Genomic DNA, 16,674 nt, shown 5'->3' on the forward strand with positions numbered 1-16,674 from the left:
TGCATTTTGAAGAGGAATTGATTTTAGGGAACTTAGCGTTTGGAAATTCCCCCAACAAATAGAGGAATTTAGTCAGAGCAGAGTCAATGTGTTATTATTTTTCTGATAAGTGTGTAGGATCTAATATGTACCCTCCATGTGATGGGTGTTCTTCTAAGTGCTTGCTGTTAATTTATTCACTGAATCTTCACAGGAACTCAATAAATTACAAAGTACTATAAATTAGCAAATTTAGCAAAAACTCTCTAAGTTGAGGCACAGAAAAATTAGATAGTTTCTCCAAAGTCTCACCACTAATAAATGGCATAAGACCCAAACTCTGCTAATCTAGGTGCTTCTTCTCTGTTTCCTGGTATTTGTAGAAAGACATTTATAGAAAGCATGGCTTTTGTTCCTATGAGAAATTACCATTGGCCTTTCATACCTACACTGAAGTCATGGACATTTCCACAGGCCCTCTGATCAATGGTTTGTAGGATGGTAGCTTTTCCAACTCTGGTCTACGAATTAAAGTTAATAAGGAGGGACTTTCTGGTGCTCCAGTGGTTTGGACTGGGGGACTAAGATTCCACATACCTCGCAGTGAGGTTAAAAAAATTTTTTTTTAAATACAATTAATAATTCCATACATATATAAATAAATGGACAAAATATTAAAAATAAATAAATAAATATAGTTAATAAGGGGCCATGACTGAGGCTCTGATTCTAAGGGTTAGTGGTGGATTTTAAAACCCTCAGTCCTGGTTGTGGAATTCTGCTCACATTGTCAAGGACGGGTACATTTGGTAGCTGAATTCTGAATGGAAGGTAGATTTACACGTATTCCCCATCCCGATCCCCCCTCCCACCTCCCTCTCCACCCGATTCCTCCGCGTCTTCCCAGTGCACCAGGCCCGAGCACTTGTCTCATGCATCCCACCTGGGCTGGTGATCTGCTTCACCATAGATAATACACATGCCGTTCTTTCGAAACATCCCACCCTCACCTTCTCCCACAGAGTTCAAAAGTCTGTTCTGTACTTCTGTGTCTCTTTTTCTGTTTTGCATATAGGGTTGTCGTTACCATCTTTCTAAATTCCATATATATGTGTTAGTATACTGTATTGGTCTTTATCTTTCTGGCTTACTTCACTCTGTATAATGGGCTCCAGTTTCATCCATCTCATTAGAACTGGTTCAAATGAATTCTTTTTAACGGCTGAGTAATATTGCATGGTGTATATGTACCACAGATTACATTTTATTTTTATTTATTGGAATAAATATTTAAAGAAATATTTTTTTAAAATTTTGGTTCTGCTGGATCTTTACTGTGGCCTTTGGGTTCTTCACTGCATGCTCAGGCTTTCTCTAGTTGTGCTCCATGGGCTCCTGTTGTGGTGCACAGGCTCTAGGGAGCCCACAGGAGCAGTAGTTTTGGTGCACAGGCTCTCTAGTTCCCTCATCAGAGATTGAACCTACTTCCCCTATATTGTAAAGTGGACTCTTTACTGCTGGGCCCCCAGGGAAGTCCCAGATTATTTAAATTCTATTGTCATTTTTCAGTAGCTAAGTCATGTCCAACTCTTTACAATCCCGTGGAATGCAGCATGCCAGGATTTCCTGTTCTTCACAGTCTTCCAGAGTTTGCTCAAACTCCTGTCCATCGACTCAGTGATATCATCCAACCATCTCACCCTCTGTCATCCCCTTCTCCTCCTGCCTTCAGTCTTTCCAAACAACAGGGTCTTTTCTAATGAGTCAGCTCTTTGCATCAGGTGGCCAAAGTATTGGAGCTTCAATTTCAGCATTAGTCCTTCCAACGAATATTCAGGGTTGATTTCCTTTAGGATTCATTGGCTTGATCCCCTTGCTGTCCAAGAGACTCCCAAGAGTCTTCTCCAGCACTGCAGTTCAAAAGCATCAATTCTTTGGCTCTCAGCCTTCTTTAGGGTCCAGCTCTCTCATCTGTATATGACTACTGAAAAGACCATAGCTTTGACTATCCCAACCTTTGTCATCAAAGTGATATCTGCCTTTTAATATGCTGTCTAGTTTTGTCAGGCTTTTCTTCCAAAGAGCAAGTGTCTTTTAATCTAATGGCTGCAGTCACTGTCCGCAGTGATTTTGAAGCCCAAGAAAATAATTAAAATTCTATAGTGCTTTACAATTTTGGGGATAGCTTCCCTGATGGCTGAGGGTAAAGCGTCTGCCTGAAATGCAGGAGACCGGGGTTCAATCTCTGGGTCGAGATGATCCCCTGGAGAGGAAATGGCAACCCACTCCAGTATTCTTGCCTAAAAAATCCCATGGATGGAGGTCCCTGGTGCAGGCTACAGTCCATAGGGTCGCAAAGAGTTGGACACAACTGAGCACTTTGCTTTCTTTCTTTCTTACAATTTTTAAAAGTTGCACACAGAAAATTTCATATAATCTCATAATAATCCTTCCCTCTCCCAGTTTTGTTCTTAACCAACTCCTTCAGAGATACAATGGGTACTAAAGGAAAGGAGGTGGGAACACTGACTGGTAAGGTGTAGCTGGGGCTCTGTGTCCTGAGCAGAGCAGGCTTGAGTCAAATTAGGCGGAGGTGGTACCCCCTGGTCATCAGGGGAAGATGCCAGGTTAAGGGAAGACTTTGAAATGACATAACGAGAGGCAGTAAAGAATTAGAAAGGAGGGCCCTGACCAGGGAAGAGAAGATGAAGGGGTGTTGATAGTAGGTAGAGAGTTCCAGATGGAGAAGGCAATGGCACCCCACTCCAGTACTCTTGCCTGGAAAATCCCATGGACGGAGGAGCCTGGTAGGCTGCAGTCCACGGGGTCGCGAAGAGTCAGACATGACTGAGCAACTTCACTTTCACTTTTCACTTTTATGCATTGGAGAAGGAAATGGCAACCCACTCCAGTGTTCTTGCCTGGAGAATCCCAGGGATGGGGTCGCACAGAGTCGGACACGACTGAAGTGACTTAGCAGCAGAGAGTTCCAGATAGCCAAGTGTGCGGACATGAGGCTCAGGACTATACTGAAGAATCAAAGAAAAAAGAGTGAGATAGCCAACTCATTGGAAAAGGCCCCATTGCTGGGAAAGATTGAGGGCAGGAGAAGAAGGGGGTGACAGAGGATGAGATGGTTGGATGGCATCACCAACTCAAGGAACATGAGTCTGAGCAACCTCCGGGAAATGGTGAAGGACAAGGAAGCATGGGGTCGCGTAGAGTCAGACACAACTTAGTGACTGGGCAACAGCAACAAGCAGATGAGAAGCAACAGGCAGAAGCGCCCACCACGGACAAGTGCTACCAGGGCATTCTCCTAGCATATTCTCCACTGTAATAGGACAGGTGCAGGCTCCCCTTGGTGGCACTGGCCAAAGGAAATCCAGACTGAGTCTGAAGGGACCTGGCTGCAGGGATAAGGGAGCTAGTTTCTCAGAGTCTGCTGCCTCCATAGGCAAGACTTTCTCCTTAAGAGCACTGAAGGAGAAATTATGCTAGTGGGCACATGGGGAGGTGGTTGAATGTCCCCATCCTCAGTCTACTTACGTATTGCTATTTGCGACCAGTTCTCTATAATACATTCAGTGAGGTTCCAGCTTATTTTGAGTTTGGTTTTTTAAACATCTTTTTTCTGTTTACCTGAAATAGGCTCTTCCCCCGGTTTACAAGACAAAGACATTCCCATGTTTGGAGACACGGATCCCATTTGCAGGGCCCACAGGTGGCACAGTGGTAAAGAATCTGTCTATCAATGCAGGAGAAGCAGGCGACACAGGTTTGACCCCTGAATCGGGAAGATCCCCAGGAGGAAGAAATGGCAACCCACTCCAGAATGCTTGCCTGGAAAGTTGCATGGACAGAGGAGCCTGATGGCCTACTGGTGTGGTCAAAAAGACTTGAGTATGACTGAGCAACTGAGCATGCACACACAATGCCATGTAGATCACAGCCATTAATGCAACAATCCCCTTGCTGCCTTTTCAGAAGCCCCCGACAAAAACCAAACCTCTCCAGTCTGAGGCTGGAACACTGACCTATACTTAATATAAGAGGAAGTTGGGACTGATTGTTAAATATCTGAACAGCAAGAGAAAGAGGAAGCAATGGGAAACAAAAGCACCCTCCGTGTCGCAGTCATAGGAACATCTACTCTGGCAGGCCACATTGACCACAGCCAAACGTAAGTGTAATTGGTTTATACGTGTTCTTTGGTCTGGAGAAAAAAAGCCGTCTGTCTGATGATGCTGTTTTCCAGCCACTTTAACTGGAGTGGTAACAGAACCACTGTCAAAGAGCCTCTAAGTTCTATTTCAGTTCTAGATTATTCTCAACAGGCTGCTCTTGCTAGAAATGTATTAGTCCTGGAGACTCAGCATCTACAAGTCTAATGACACACAGACTGAGCTCTTACTTTTACTGGTGACTTTTTATTTTTAAATGTTTTCAAAATAATTTGCATAATAAACAAAAAATCTATAGTTTTTTGCCATTTGGCATCAGTTGGTTCAGTTCAGTCGCTCAGTCATGTCCAACTCTTTGTGACCCCATGGACTGCAGCATGCCAGGCTTCCCTGTCCATCACCAACTCCCGGAGCCTACTCAAACTCATGTCCGTTGAATCAGTGATGCCATCCAACCATCTCATCCTCTGTCGTCCCCTTCTCCTCCTGCCCTCAATCTTTCCCAGCATCAGGGTCTTTTCCAGTGAGTCACTTCTTCCCATCAGGTGGCCAAAGTATTAGAGCTTCACCTTCAGCATCAGTCCTTCCAATGAATATTCAGGACTGATTTCCTTTAGGATGGACTGGTTGGATCTCCTTGCAGTCCAAGGGACGCTCAAGAGTCTTCTTCACCACCACAGTTCAAAAGGATCATTTCTTCGGTGCTCAGCTTTCTTTATAGTCCAACTCTCACATCCATACTTGACTACTGGAAAAACGATAGCTTTGACTAGATGGACCTTTGTAGCTAAAGTAATGCCTCTGCTTTTCAATATGCTGTTTAGGTTGGTCATAACTTTTCTTCCAAGGAGCAAATGTCTTTTAATTTCATGGCTGCAGTCACCATCTGCAGTGATTTTGGAGCCCCAAAAAATAAAGTTTGTCACTGTTTCCACTCTTTCCCCATCTATTTGCCATGAAGTGATGGGACTGGATTCCATTTAGCATTTAGATGATGGAACTGTTATGCCATTTAGCATAACCACTAATATAACTTAGGTGTATTTGTCTTATGTTGGAGAAGGGCATGGCAACCGACTCCAGTATTCTTGCCTGGAGAATCCCATGAACAGAGGATCCTGGTGGGCTACAGGCCATGGGGTTGCACACGACTAAAGCAACTGAGCATGCATGCACGCATTTGTCTTATGCGTATGGAATTTTTATAGATAAAAAATTGCAATGCACATAAAATTTAAAATTGATTATAATAAAATTCACATAATAAAAAAATTATCATTGTAGCCATTTTAAAGTGACAGTTCAGTAGCATTAAGTATATTCATATTGTTGTGCAACCAACCAATCTCTGAAAGTTTTTCAGCTTACAAAGCAAAAACTTACTTCCTCCTCCCTCCAGATCCCTGAAACCATTTTACTTTCTGATTCTGTGAATTTCACTACTCTAGTTAGCTCAAATAAGTGAAATCAAACAGCATTTGTCTTCTTGTGACTGGCTAATTAAACTTACCCTAATGTCCTCAAGGTTTATCCATGTGGCATATGTCAGAATGTCCTTCATATTTAAGGCTGAATAATATCCCACTGTATGCAAATATCACATTTTGCTCATCTGTTCATTCATCAGTGAACACTTGGTTTGCTTTCACCTTTTGGCAATTGTGCACAACGCTGCTGTGAATTTACATGAAGGTTTACATTCTACTTTCTTACTTCCTTTTATAATATTTAGGTATAAACATATTTTTTTTCCAGGTTGACATATAGCCTTCATAATAAACCTTTTTCCCTTGTTTTAGCATCAACATGTCAGTCCTTAAAATCCATACACTTAAATCTTTTTCTACAGTTGGACATTGAGATGTTTCTAACTTTTCCCTCACTGCTGATAAAAATTTTGTACCTGTGATATTTCCCCTATATTTTAGCTTATTTTCCTAGAATAGAGTCTTTAAAAGTGCAATTACTAGCTTAAAAGATATGGATATTTTATGATTTGAAAGATAAGAGATGGGGAGATAAATAAAGAGTTTGGGATTAATATATACACACTACTGTATATAAAATAGGTAAGCAGTAAGGACCTACTGTATGGCACAGGGAACTGTACTCAATAATAATCTATAATGGAAAAGAGTCTGAAAAGATTTATATATACATATTAATATATAACTGAGTCTAACTGTGAGTTGGTGATGGACAGGGAAGCCTGGCGTGCTGCAGTCCATGGGGTCACAAAGAGTTGGACATGACCGAGCGACTGAACTGAACTGACTGATGCTAAATGGCAAAAACTATAGATTTTTTGTTTATTATGCAAATTATTTTGAAGACATCTAAAAATAAAAAGTCACCAGTAAAAGTAAGAGCTCAGTCTGTGTGTCATTAGACTAGTCCAACTGTGTTGGAACTAACACAACATTGTAAATTAACTATACATCAATTTAAAAAGTTATTCCAAACCAGAAAATGAAAAAAGACAAGAGATAGAAAGCCAAATTGCTTCTTAAAAGAACTGTATCTATTTGCACACTAATAGTGTATTTGATTTATATTTCCCTATATTCATACTGAGCTTCCCACGTGGCTCAGTGGTAAAGAATCCCCCTGCCAATGCAGGAGTCAAGGGTTCGATCCCTGGGTTGGGAAGATCCCCTGGAGTAGGAAATGGCAACCCACTCCAGCATTCTTGCCTGGAAAATTCCATGGACAGAGGAGTCTGGCAGGCTACAATCCATAGGGTCTCGAAGGGCTGGTTGCAACTGAGCATATACTCACACCATCTTTTTTTCCCCTAACTTTAGAAATTTAAGCAAGAGGAAGATAAGAACTCACCTCTGTTTGATGGACAACAGTCTGATTATTAACAATGATGAGCATTTATGAGAACACTCCAAACTTGGCTAGTCTGTAAGAACTAGTATGGCTACAGTTAACTGAAAATATATAACTGTAACCTTGCCAGCTCCTTGAGTTTTAGCCCAGTAAGACCTATATTGGAATTCTGACCTCCAGAACGCTAAGATAATATGTTTGTGTTTTATAAGCCATTAAGTGTGTGGTAATTTGTTACATCAGCAATAGAAAACTCATATACTCCCTTCCTCCTGTTTCTGTTGTTTCCTTCCTGTTTTTTCCCCAGTTTTTCTTAAAATCTCTCTTTTTTTTTAAGCCCTAAGTTGAAAGTTCCCCAGTTAACTAAGACAATTAGGAGGGGCTACAACTTGCACAATTAGGAAAACTCTGCGGCTACTCTGCTCAAAAGTTGTATTTGCTCTTTTATAAATTATTTATGTTCTTTGCATGAGCTTCCCAGGTGGTGCTAGTGGTAAAGAACCCGCCTGTCAAAGCAAGAGTCACAAGAATTAGATCCCTGGGTCAGGAAGATCCCCTGGAGTAGGAAATGGCAATCCACTCTAGTATTCTTGCCTAGAGAATCCCATGGACAGAGGAGTCTGGCGGGTTACAACCTGTGGGGTCGGATAGAGTCAGACATGACTGAAGTGACTTAGCATGCATGTTCTTTGCCCTAGTGATGACTCTTCAATGTCATAAAAGTATAGACCTATAGGGCCACTCCAAGCTTCCATAAAGAGCCATCCTCTCTCATGTAACCCATCCATCCAGTCATCAACACAAGAAATATTTACTGGAGGCTGCTATGTGCTAGGCACTGAGCTAGTTTTGGGATATAAAAATGGAAGTGCACAGTCGATGCCTCCAAAGAGGCCATGGGAGTTGGATTTTTATACTTGAGAATTGCAGTTTTTTTGTTTATGTTTGTCTTTTTTTAAATTGGTCCTGTGGATGTTCTAATATTTGTTTATTTCCAGAAAGCAAGTGGATATGTGGAACTCTTTGACTAAGTAACAAGGGATAGGATCTGTACCCTGGTTCCATTGTCTTCCAATTTGTATTCAGACCCAGACAAAAGTTAATGTGTTTGATGATAGATAAGCATGGATGGAAAACAGTGTAGCCCAGTGCATCTTTGTTTAGGGTAATTCCTCCCCTCTCTTCGTGCTCTTCAATGCTGCTTTCCTCCCCGTGACGCTCAGAGCTAAGGTTCCAATTAAATCTTTGTGGACAAAGGGCACACAGGGCCTCCTCAGATAACCTGTGGTAATAAATCCGCCAGCAGCACACTTTATGAGAGAAGTCCGCGCTGAACTGTTAAGAGCTGGCGGTACCTCACCGCGTACCTCATACCAGGTGAACTCTAAGCTGAGATGCTTCTCTCTCTGCCTACATTTAATCCTTCTTTATAATTTGTGTCTCTGAATAGAGAATTATGACTTTAAAATTTACTACTGATTTGTTGACAAATTCCTGGTTTTGTCTGCTTTGTTGTTCCATTTGGTTTTGATCACTTGTATATTTTTGGTCTGTTCTCAGAGTACTTATTTTACTCCATTTTACATCTTTTAGCTTTCCACTGTTTTTCTTTTAGTCTCTTCTTATTTTCTTATGTATGCATTTCTTATATATCCTAAGTCAATTTGTATTTAGAAATAGCTTTTCCTTGCATTCAGAGAAATGAAGGTTCTTAAATGATTTGCATGCATTTTCTGGTTATTTCTTAATTTCTGTTTTGAAAATTTGGTTCCATGGGCACCCCTCAGTCACTTGGATCTGTAGTGTGGACGGTATTTTTCCTCTAGCCCTTGCCTTAGAACAGAGTAGCTCACTGCTTGGATATTTCCAACATGTGAAGTTGACTATTGAAGCCCAATGATAATCATTTAAAATTATTTATTTCTTATATTATGGAATTAGTTAATTGTAGAATAATTAAGCTATAGAATAACTCAAAAAGAAGATAATTTGTCACTGATTATAATAACTTTTGTGTGGCTCTTGTGTGTGTATCTTTCTATTCTTTTAATGGTGCATCTATAGCTTTTATATAATTGAGGTCAGGCTATAAATACAGTCTAATATCCTTTTTTTCTTAACATATGGTATTTTCTAAATCATCAAAATTATTTGAAAACATTATTTTTGAGAGCTATTTATATTCTACCATCAAAATGTATCATTTCTTCACTGACATAAATAGGATTATTTATTTTAAACATTTAATTATTTACTTTAAAATATTTGACTGTATTTCTGATTATTTTCTTAAGATAGGTTTCAAATTAAGAGGAACACAATTTTTTGAGCCTGATATGTTTCTTGACAGTAATCTATTTCAAACATTATAAAATTGGAATTGTTGATGCTACAACAGAAACAGCATAAAAGAAAATGGAATTCTTCGCAGCAACTGTTATTACCTGAAGTTTAACCAAGTACTGTGACTTCTTGCTGACTAATGAGGTGAAGTCCTAAGTAGAAAATGAATCATGAAAGCTAGGATTTTACTTACACAGAGTAGCACACATATCTGAGCAGGAGTTTGTAAGCTTAAACAAAAAAACAGGTGTGTTTCTAGTACTACAGAACAGGGAAAGGTGGTGGGGTACTTTCCTGCAAGTTAAAAACAACTTGGGATTTTGTTCTAGTTTGTCATTAATTGTGTGACCAGAGACAAACCTCTTAGCTTCTTGAATCTCAGATTTCTCATCTGTGAGATGAAAAGGCTGGTCGAAGTCAGTGTTTCTCACTGGCAACAGAAGTTTTAATAACACTGCGGCGCATGGGCTACTTTGGGGTGGTACATAGACGTAGAATATTATTTTTTTGACAAAGTACATAAAGTTATGTGTTTAAACAATAGTGTTTCAGCTTTTAAAAAGAGTGGCTTTAGAGGAAAAGATTAAGTAAATAACAATACAAGTAGTCCTCAGATATGCCATAAACTACCAAGGTGGTGGGCAAATGTCTGATGTTTGAGAAACACAGAACTCCATGATACTCTATAAAGCCTGCTTAATGTGCAGGGTAAAGTTCCAGATATAAAAAGCTGATAAGCAGTGCTTTCTTGGAAAGCATTCCAGGAACGGGATAGAATTATGGCGATGTATAAGAAGTGAACAGAGATGTGAGCGCGGAAAAGTTCAAATACCATCTGATCTTTGGGAGTTTGGGATTAGCCAATGCAAACTATCATATATAGGATGGATGAACAACAAGGCCAGGGAACTATATGCAGAATCCTGTGATAAAACATAATGGAAAAAAAAAAAAAGAAAAAAAACATAATGGAAAAGAATATGAAAAAGAATATGTACATAGGTATAACTGAATCACCTTGCTGAACAGCAGCAATTAACTCAACATTGTAAATCAACTATACTTCAAGAAAATATTTTTAAAAAATGAAAAAAAAAAAACAAATATCGCTTGCAATTCTTTGTACTTCTTATTTTAATCATGAGTTTCACTTTTCTGGACAGAATTTCTCCCTTCTTTCTGCAAAGACCTGTAACTATAACAGGATCCTCCCTGAGAACCTGGTGGAGAAGTTGCCCTGGCCCAGCCCTCAGCATGCTCAGGACAGTCTTGGATGCTCCTCAGCGGTTACTGAAGAAGGGGAGAGAGTCCCGGAAGCTGGTGCTGCTGGTGGTGTTTGTTGCTCTGCTCCTGGACAACATGCTGCTCACGGTGGTGGGTACGTTTGGGGGTCTTGGTGCTGGGGGTTAATTTGCTCTGGGCCGCAGGGGGCAGCATGTGCCCGGTTAGAACTCTGCAGTGAAAGGACTGGAGACTTTCCTTTTGTGCTTGAAGACACCAAGATCACTAGGGATTGGAGGAAACAGCAGGAAATGGAGTCTGAAACTTGCGAACCTTTGCTGAAAGACCCCAGAGGTTCAAAGAGAAGGAGGTTCAGGGAGCATCTGACCGAATCAAAGAGGCTGACCTGGAGCCAGAACTGGAAATCCTTTCCTTCCTCCCCCTACTCCTTTCCAGGGTGCTAATTATTCCAAAGGCCTCTGGGATAGTGAGTGTCTTCTCACTGTGTTGCTTTTGTCTGTGCTTAGTTGCTCAGTCATGTCTGATTCTTTGCTCTCCCTTGGACTGTAGCCCACCAGGCTCCTCCGTCCATGGGGATTCTCCAGGCAAGAATACTGGAGTGGGTTGCCATGCCCTCCTCCAGGGCATCTTCCTGATCCAGGAATCAAACCCCGGTCTCCTGCATTGCAGAATTGCAGGCGGATTCTTTACCAGCTGAGCTGCCAGGGAAGCCTAACATATTCTATGTGGATTTCCAACTCCTTATCCAAATCTTACTTTCCTGTGGCTCATTCCCTCCCAGTTCTTCTTTGTAAGTTGGTAGTATATTAATTTTTACATTTAGTTATGCTGGTATATAAATGGGTGCCAACATATTTCCCCTCGGATAAAATGCATGCATGCATGCTGTGTCACTTCAGTTGTGTCCGACTCTTTGAGACCCTCTGGACTGTGGCCCACTAGGCTCCTCTGTCCTTGATATTTTCCAGGCAAGAATACTGGAGTGGGTTACCGTGCCCTCCTCCAGGGGATCTTCCCAACCCAGGGATCGAAGCCATGTCTCATTATGTCTCCTGCATTGGCAGGTGGTTCTTTACCACTAGCACCAACTGGGAAGTCCCTTGGGTGAAATATATGCTTCTAAACAAGAATCGTCTTGAGACAAATCTGTAAATCCAGTACAGTCAGCTCTTATCTGTGATAGTTATGCTCTGTAAGTCTCTGTGAACACTGGGTTTATTTGTCTATATTCACATTTATTTATGGCCTCACTTGGGGCTTGCTGGGTCTCGGTTTCCTGACCAGGGGTCAAACCCGTGACGCTGCAGTGAAAGCATGGAGTCTTAGCCTCTGGACCACCAGGGAAGTCCCTGAGTACTAGATTTAGTCAATTAATATTTAGTTGGTTGCCTGCAATGCAGGATCCATAGGAGACTCAGGTTCAATCCCTGGGTCGAGAAGAACTCCTGATGGAGGGCATGGCAACCCACTCCAGTATTCTTGCCTGGAGAATCCTATGGATGGAGAAGTCTGGCAGGCTATAGTCCATGGAGTCAGGCACAACAGAATTGACTTGGTGCACACACATGCATGCATGCATTTAGTTAATTAATATTTTAATAACAATTAAATAATTGCTCCTTGGGAAAATACACACATACACACGCATACCCCATATAGATTATAATCTTAAATAAAAAAATGTTATCTATCCTGGTAGATTGCATTTTTTTTTTTTTACAAAAGAGCAAGGTTCAGAAGTGTTAAGTGCCTTGCCTGAGGCGGCCCCGCTAACAGGTGCCGAGTGGATTCGAGCTCTGCCCAGCTGGCCCCAGAGCTTCACCTTCCTGCCCTGCACCTCTCCTCCCACCGTGTGCTCCACAGGCCTGCGTGAGAGGCGAACAAGAAGGCGGCCTCAGCTGCAAAGCTGAGCATCTGATGACTCAGTGTTTCTGCGTGTGTGTCTGAGAGAAACCGTGCTGGCTCTGTGAGCACTGATTTTGGTGATTACAAATAAATGTTAGCCAGTGAGTGAATGAGCCAATGTGGAATCCATGGATAATGAGGACCAGTTATATGATGGTTGGAATTCAGGCACTTGAGCTAATAGGATAATTTGGACAAGCACAGTCTTTTTTTTTTGGCTGTTCTGGGTTCTTGTTGTGGCTCACGGGTTCTTCGTTGATGCACCCGGGCTTTCTCTAGTTGTGGTGGGTGGGGGCTACTCTATAGTTGTAGTACATGAACTTCTCATTGCAGTGGGTTCTCTTGTTGCAGAGCACAGGCTCTAGGGCGCATGGACCTCAGTAGTTGTGGCACACATGTTTAGCTGCTCCACAACATGTGGGATCTAAGTTCCCAGACCAGGGATCAAACCCATGTCCTCAGTTGAAAGGTGGGTCCTTAACCACTGGACCACCAGGGAAGTCCTGGCACAGCCTTTGAGTGGACTTCACATCATGTCACTTAGACATCTCCATGAGCATAAATCTGGATTGTGTGATAATGTCCCTGAACCAGCTAACAGTCAAAAGACAATCTGGCCTTGGCCCTCATGACTGTCCTTCACTTTCAGTGCCCATCGCGCCCACCTACCTCTATGCCATAGAGTTCAAAGACATCAGTGGTTCTCTATATCTCGGCTCCACCACAACTTCCCGGCCTGCCCTCACTCCCACCTTTTCCACTATCTTCTCCTTCTTTGAAAACAACACAGTGGCTATTGAAGAAAGTGTGCCCAATGGCATAGCAAGGACAAGTGGCATTTCTGGCACCATCTCCCCTCCAGTCACTGAAGCCATCCCAGCACATGGAAACAACTGCTTTCAAGCCACAGAATTCCTGAAGGAAGAGAACATATGGATCGGGGTTCTATTTGCTTCCAAGGCTCTGATGCAACTTCTGGTCAACCCCTTCATGGGACCTCTTACCAACAAGTATCTTGATGGACGCAGTACCATATAGGGGACTCAGGGGCTCAGACGTAGGAGAATGGGCTAAGATATCATAAAGGTGGTTAGAAGGGATAAAGGTGATTACTTGTCTGTATCCCAGGCAGTCAGCTGTTTGGGAAGGATAACACAATATTGGCGTAATGCCACGGGTTTCAGGTTTTCTTTGTAACGTCATGACTGTTGAGTACCAAGAAGAGAACCAGTGAACAGAAGTATTCTACTGGTGTTATTTCAGTGCCTTGGAACATGGTTTAAGTGGGGAAAGGGTGGAAATAGGACAAGCCTATTGCAGTCTAGAGTGCTGGCCTCTTAGTACTTCGTGGTTGGGATTATTCTGATGTTTCAAAAAGATATGCACTCTGCTTAGGTTATCTTTTCTGGAAAAGAGGATTTGGGTCCTGGCTGACAGGTAAATTTGCCTGTTTATTTGTATGTATTCAAGTGTCATATTCTATCTCTATACCTGCATTCAGAGGCACTCAAATAACCACATTTCTGTTCCCAATTACATGAAACAATATAGTGCAAGTATATGGATGGCTATTGGACTTGTATCTTTTTTTTTTTAGTTCCCTTTTAGGATCGGATATCACATCCCCATGTTTGCTGGCTTTGTTATCATGTTTATCTCCACAGTTAGTAAGTAATTTGTTCCCTCTATTCTTCCCTTCATTGATTAACTTTGATTTTATCACATGCATTACAGGGAAGATAGCAGAGTCAAGTCAGCTAATTAGTCATTTGACTAAGTGGCCTATGACACTGATTTAAATGCTTTACAGTTTTGTTATGGGGACCAGAGCAGTAGAGACAACTTGGTCTATGTGGCATTTGTATCTGTGCTCAGTTGTATGTGACTCTTTGTGACCCCTTGGGATTATCCCAGCAGGAATACTGGAGTGGGTTGCCTTTTCCTCCTCTGGGGATCTTCCCGACCCAGGGATCGGACCTGAATCTCCTGTATCTCCTCCATTGGCAGGTGGGCTCTTTACCACGAGCCAACTGGGAAGCCCAGCATTTGTATATTACACTGTAAAAGTACAGATAGTTCACTTCATCCAGCTGGGGAAAATTGTGAAGGCTGTTTTAATATGTATAATATAGTGCATGTGTGTATGCGTGTGTGAGAGTAATCCCTTGAATGAATTTAGTACAAACCTCCCATCTTTAAGAATAGGTCATAATGTTTTGATCTACAAGGGTAAAGGGCAACTAACAAAAAATCTAAATTGGTCAATAGCAACTGGAAAATTCCAAAAAGTTTACTGCCTTCAAGGAAGGCCATTAAAGGTTATAGATTTAGAAAATGAATTTGCTAAAGAAACAAGAAAGAGAAAGACAAATAGTCTACCCAGCATCAGATAAATGTTCCCAATAAAATGTAGATAAAATGAGAATATTAAGTGAAATAAAATACACCTGGAAATCGACCCTGAAAAAATAAGAAAGAATGAATATGGGGCAAGGGTGAGGGGGTGGGGAGAGGTTAATAAAGGGGAAGGCAGCCTGGTGGCTCTGCTGCCTCTGCTCCAAGTAGCACACCCATTCTGCCTCTTGTTTCTCTTTTCCAAATTGTTTGTTTATTTATTTATTTGTGGCTGTGCTGGGTCTTTGGTGCTGTGCGCAGGGTTTCTCTAGTTGCAGGGCTTCTCGATGTGCTGCTTCCCCTTCAGAGCGCAGGCTCCAGAGTGCATGCCTCAGGAGTTTTGCTGAAGGGGCTAGGCTGCCCTGAGGCATGTAGGATCCTCCTGGCCCAGGGACAGAACTCACGTCCCCTGCATTGGCAGGCGGACTGTTAACCATTGGACCACCACCCTCCCTCTTGTTTTTCTTACTCCCTTTCTATTACTTTTCTACTTTTCCTATTGTTCCTCTGAAGCTTCCATCCCTTCCAGCAGGGAACTGGACTCCTTTCTACCAGTGCTTAACAGGAACTCGTTTCATTCAGGGCTGGAAGCTACAAAGTGCAGGAGCTCCATGTGTGAAGTTCTATCTGAGAACATCAGCCTACTTGTGACATTCTAGGCGAATCACAGAAAATGAAGAACTTAAAGTTGGAAATCTTTATAGAACTTCTAGGAGCTCAACCTATGCTGAAAGTGGTGAAAGTGAAAGTTGCTCAGTTGTATCTGACTGTTTGCGACCCCATGAACTATACAGTCCATGGAATTCTCCAGCCAGAATACTGGAGTGGATAGCCCTTCCCTTCTCCAGGGAATCTCCCCGACCCTGGGATTGAACCCAGGTTTCCCGAATTGCAGGCAGATTCTTTACCAACCGAGTCATAAGGGAAGCCCAAAGAATACTGGAGTGGGTAGCCTATTCCTTCTCTAGCAGATCTTCCTGACCCTAGAGTTGAACTGGAGTCTCCTGCATTGCAGGTGGATTATTTACCAACTGAGCTATCAGGGAAGCCACAACCTATGCTAAGCAGTAAATTAAAAAGTAATAAGGCACTCTGTCTCGTCAAATGAGACAGATAGAATTCATGTCTGTGGTGCACATGTATGATGCCTTGATGGTGGAAAGTCACTGAGGAATGTAAAGAATGAAAGGATGTGGTTCTACACATCTTGGAGTTCTTGGAGTTCTAAGAACTCTAGGAGTTCTTATTTATTTTTGGCTGCGCTGAGTCTTCATTGTGGCAAGCAGAACCTTTCACTGTGTTGCGTGGGATTCTCTCTGGCCGCGGTGCACAAGCTGCAGACTGCATGGGCTCTTTAGTTTGCAGCACTGGGCTCTCTAGTTGCGGAGCATGGGTTCAGTTGTTGCCACACACAAGTTTAGTTGCCCCATGGCATGTGGGATCTCAGTTCTCTGACCAGGGATTGAATCCATGTCCCCTTCATTGGAAGGCAGATTCTTTTTTTTCCTTAATAAACTCCATTAAAAAATATTTATTGATTTATTTGCTTTATTTTTGACTGTGCTGGGTCTTCGTTGCTGTGCCCAGGCTTCTGCTGGTTGAGATGGAAGGGGGCTATTCTCAATCTCAGGATTGCAGTGGCTTCTGTTGTTGGAGAGCATATAGGCTCTAGGCATCCGGGTTTCAGTCGTTGTGGTGCATAGGCTTAGTTGCCCCACAGCATGTGGGATCTTTCTGGACCAGGTATCCTATCCATGCCCCCTGCATTGGCAAGTGATTCTTGACCCCTGGA

General features: G+C 42.2%; 1 protein-coding gene across 1 annotated transcript in view; it reads left to right on the forward strand.

Annotated features, from left to right (window-relative positions):
- The window catches only part of SLC18A1 (solute carrier family 18 member A1), a 49,952-nt gene that overhangs the window by 8,516 nt on the left and 24,762 nt on the right, over window positions 1-16,674 (forward strand). Inside the window, exons 2-4 of the mRNA XM_043870584.1 lie at window positions 10,505-10,719; window positions 13,138-13,498; window positions 14,097-14,155. Of these exons, the coding sequence (XP_043726519.1) occupies window positions 10,596-10,719; window positions 13,138-13,498; window positions 14,097-14,155 (544 nt within the window). The 5' untranslated portion in view covers window positions 10,505-10,595. The remainder of the gene's footprint in view (window positions 1-10,504; window positions 10,720-13,137; window positions 13,499-14,096; window positions 14,156-16,674) is intronic.

The sequence above is a fragment of the Cervus elaphus genome, chromosome 16 (assembly GCF_910594005.1).
Source record: "Cervus elaphus chromosome 16, mCerEla1.1, whole genome shotgun sequence".
NCBI lineage: Eukaryota > Metazoa > Chordata > Mammalia > Artiodactyla > Cervidae > Cervus > Cervus elaphus.